Below are 4369 nucleotides of genomic sequence, written 5' to 3'. Positions count from 1 at the left end.
GGGAAAGACCAATCGAGTGAAAAATACCAACAAAGGAAATATAAAAGACAAGTTTTATCTTACTGCTTACCCAGGTGGAGCTGTAGGCCATCTCAATAGAGCAGTTACAGCTCCTAGTGACATGGGAAGAGTTTATAAATCAGTACAAATTTTTTTCATTTTTTTAAACATTATTAGGAATCATTAGTTAAGTCCAGTTTAAGTAATGATTTTCAGTACCGGAGCTGTTTCTTGCAAGTGGAATGGCAAGGGGGAGTAAGCCTTGCTTGGCTCCTGGAGACATAATTGTATCACCTGATGCACAACAATCATCAACATTATGCTATACAAACCAATGTATTATTAGATTGATTTACTTTTATTAGATAGATTAGTGCTAATAAGAGTAACCAATAAAAACCATACATATTTTAAGTAAAAAAAAAAAGCAGAAAAAACTGTCTACTTGTGAATGCTGTGAACAATAAAATAATAATATTCAATGTCCAGCATTAGTAAGAGATTAATCGATGACCCACCTCTAATTTTCAATATTTTAAGCAATTGACCCAAATGCTCGGGAGGCCGACTGGCGGCAACACCCTTTATGAAAGATGCATGATCTGCAATTTGCACCGGACAAACAAACAAGCTTCAAATGAAATAGAAATACCCAAAAAAAAAAAAAAAAAAAGTGCCCAATATTTATCTGAAGTCTTAGCATTTTGTCTTGTGCATAGATATACAAATACCAAATGTAATGACAACATATTTTGCATAAAACTAAAGAAATAGAACACATGGGTTTTGCACTTTACCATGTAATGAAGACGAAGCAGAGAAGCGAGGCCTGTTTCTGCCATGGCCGAGAAGCAGTGTGGGCAGTGCGGCGGCGCGTGGGCTTGCGTACACCACTCCGCCAACCTTCATTGTTTTTTTTTGCTCGCGTTAATTAGTCAGTCAGGTACTGCCCTGTTTATTCGGGTGTCCTGGGAATTCACTGGTTCATAATTCATCTCGTCTATCTGAATTTGCGCCTGAATTCTCTGCCACATTAGCGTGGGCCTACAATCCTAAGCAGACCCAGCATAGTAACGGCCTTCAAAAGTGTTCTCATTTGCCCAAATGGGTGGTATTCCAGGCCCATTTCGCAGGAAATGCAAGGGCTAAACCTAAATGCAACTAGCGATGTCAAAATGGGGCGGGACAAACGGCGCCCCGCCCCGCACATTATGGGTTGTGGTGTGGGTTGTGACCCGTTTTATTTGCGCTACGGTATGGGGGTGGGTCAATCCAAAACCCGCCCCATTTGCATTATTATGCAACCTTGTATGGAAAAACATATAAGGAACCTTAAATCTAGGTCTCGTTCAGTTCGCGGATTCGAGTTTTTAATTTGAATTGAGATGTGACATTTTCTGAGAGTTTTTCACTGTAACAAAAAAAGTTAGATGTGATATTTTCTGAGAGCTTTTTACTGTAAAAATCTAAAACTAAAAACTCAAATTGATGAAATAAACGAGACCATAGTATACAATCGGTTTTAGACTCGATAAAAGCTTTTCTTTTTCTTTCTGTTTTAGTGCAAGTATAGTGAAAATTTTCCACATCTCATGTGGGACCTCTATCTAAACGTTATACATAGAATTGTTGGGAATCTTTATGACAGAGTATGTTATTTTATTCAATTAATGAGAATAGTAGGTTTTAACTATTAAATTAGTTTTTAACATTTAAATTTATACATATCTATTTTAAAAATTTACAACACACTACATAAAATTATTTTTACTACAATACAGAATTATTTTTATTACAAATTTAATCGTTAAAAAATTAATTTAAACATTAAAAATACAGTTCCACCGGCAGAACAATTTTGCTCCACTTAAAAGACTCCAGAATTGCATTTATTATTTTATTTTATTTTATTTTTTTCAGTGAAGGGACGTCCTCCACTGACCTCTTAGTAAGTACACTCTTTTTTGCTACTGTAGTAAATAAGCTCTTGCATGTGGGCAGTTTCTTGCTACTGTAGGAAATAAGCTATATGCATGGGCAGTTTCTTTTTTTCTTTTGGGCTCCATGAAAGCGACCACTAAGCCATGTACTATTTAGTTTGTATGAGAAAAAGCAAATTATGTGTGGAGTTTATTTGGTCCGTTCATTTTACCGATTCGAATTTAGAATTTAAATTTTATTACATTAAAACGCTCTTAAAAACAGTCACATTTCACTTTTTACTACAGTAAAAAACTCTAACATAAAGTCACATCTCAACTAGAATTAAAAACTAAAATCAGCGAACTAAATGAGCTCTTTGTTTGTATAAAGCTGCTTACTTTTTTTTGTCATTTTGAGGCTATTTTTTGCAGGCATGCTCAGAAAAATGTAAAGATCGTGTCTGCAAAATTTCATAATTTTTTTACTTCATTAGTGATTGGCTTTTATCTATGATCCAACGCCTTGGAAAAATTGCCCGAGGAAAAATCCTTTGTATCCTCTTCTTCACATCGATAGCATAATAATCTTGCCGCACTCTTTTGGTACATCGTGTAAGGCGGAGCGAATCCTGAATTACTCGCTTTCTTGATGTGCCTCCTCCTCCTACTTCAATATCACCTGCAGCACCCATCTTTCCCCCTCCTAAATTGCAACAAGATCAGATCCCTTTCCCTTCAATCAAAACCCCGAATTTACTATCACCAGCAAATGGGGTCAACACTGGAAACCTCATTCCTCATTTGAGCACTTCTCTTGTTTTTACTTCGCCGGTCTGGCCTGCTACTGTGCCCCCTATTGGTCAGAGAATCAGTTTCAAAATCTTATTCAGTCTTCCTTGGAAAGTCCTTTATCGGATTCGGATGCTGGGTTAACTGGTTCTCAAAGCGAGTATCCAATCCAACTCTAACGGGAATAAAATGACCAAAGTGGTAATCTTAGAACTTCGATAGAGGCACTCACTCTAAGTCAAAGGGTAACTTAAACTCCCCTAAGAAAAGGCATGGATTCGGAAGTACTAGGGTTCCACAGTTTCTAATTATTTTATTTTATTTTATTTTTCAAAGACAAAAAATAAAGAAAATCATAAAAAATAGAATATTCATCAAAAAATGGTGCCGCTTATTGCATTAATTCCTAAAAATCGTATATTAATCTTAGAATGCAAAACATAAATAAAAATGTAAATTTTCCATCCCAGCCCCTGGGTGCCCCACAACGCGGGCCGGAGGCTTTTTGACCCCGTTTTACTTATTTTTGTCATTTTTTGAGGCAATTTTTTGTAGGCATGCCCAAAAAAAATGTAAAGATTGTGTTTGCAAAATTTCATAATGTTTTGACGTCGTTTTTATTTTATTTTATTTTTTAAAGATGAAAAATAAAGAAAATCATAAAAAATAAAATATTCATCAAAAAATGGTGCCGCTTATTGCATTAATTCCTAAAAATTGTAGATTAATTTTAGAATGCAAAACATAAATAAAAATATCAAATTTTGACCCCTCCCGGCCCTTGGGAGCCGCACTACGCGAGCCGGGGGCCTTTTGACAGCGTTTTACTTTTTTTTTGTCATTTTTTGAGGCCATTTTTTGCAGGCATGCCAAAAAAATATAAAGATTGTGCCTGCAAAATTTCATAATTTTTTGACGTTGTTTTTATTTTATTTTATTTTTAAAATACGAAAAATAAATAAAATCATAGAAAATAGAATATTCATCAAAAAATGGTGTCGCTTGTTTCATTAATTCCTAAAAATTGTATATTAATTTTAGAATGTAAAACATAAAAAAATGTAATTTTTTTACCCATCCCGGCCCCTGGGCGGCCGGTGGCTTTTTGAATGCGTTTTACTTTTTTTTTGTCACTTTTTAAGGCCATATTTTGCAAACATGCCCATAAAAATGTAAGGATTGTGTCTACAAAATTTCATAATTTTTTGATGTCATTTTTATTTTAATTTATTTTTCAAAGAGGAAAAATAAAGAAAGTAAAAAAAAAAGAATATTAATTACAAAATGGTGCCGCTTATTGTATTAATTCCTAAATATCATATATTAATTTTATAATCCAAAACATAAATAAAAATGTAAATTTTTGAACCATCCCGGCCCCTGGGCGCCCCACTACGCGGGCCGAGGGCTTTTTGACCGTGTTTTACTTCTTTTGTCATTTTTTGAGGTGATTTTTTGCGGGTATGCTGAGAAAAATATAAGGATCTTTTTCAAGAAATTTCATAATTTTTTGATGACGTTTTTATTTTATTTTATTTTTCATATACGAAAAATAAAGAAAATCATAAAAAATAGAATATTCATCAAAAAATGGTGCCGCTTGTTGCACATATTCCTAAAAATGGTATATTAATTTTAGAATACGAAACATAAATAAA

General features: G+C 34.1%; 1 protein-coding gene across 2 annotated transcripts in view; it reads right to left on the bottom strand.

Moving 5' to 3' along the window:
• LOC21389228 overlaps nucleotides 1-956 on the bottom strand; it is a 2606-nt gene extending 1650 nt beyond the window's left edge. Inside the window, exons 1-4 of one of the 2 annotated variants that reach the window (XM_010111496.2) lie at nucleotides 798-956; nucleotides 519-602; nucleotides 220-294; nucleotides 71-113 (exon numbers count right to left, since the gene is read on the bottom strand). In XM_010111496.2, the coding sequence (XP_010109798.1) occupies nucleotides 71-113; nucleotides 220-294; nucleotides 519-602; nucleotides 798-909 (314 nt within the window). In that variant the 5' untranslated portion in view covers nucleotides 910-956. The remainder of the gene's footprint in view (nucleotides 1-70; nucleotides 114-219; nucleotides 295-518; nucleotides 603-797) is intronic. The other variant, XM_024174352.1, reaches the window with a different exon arrangement.
• Nucleotides 957-4369: the final 3413 nt, after the last annotated feature.

This window comes from Morus notabilis, unplaced genomic scaffold (assembly GCF_000414095.1).
Source record: "Morus notabilis unplaced genomic scaffold, ASM41409v2 Scaffold312, whole genome shotgun sequence".
NCBI lineage: Eukaryota > Viridiplantae > Streptophyta > Magnoliopsida > Rosales > Moraceae > Morus > Morus notabilis.
Note: the sequence above shows the minus strand (reverse complement) of the source record. Positions and strands in the feature narration are given on the sequence as shown.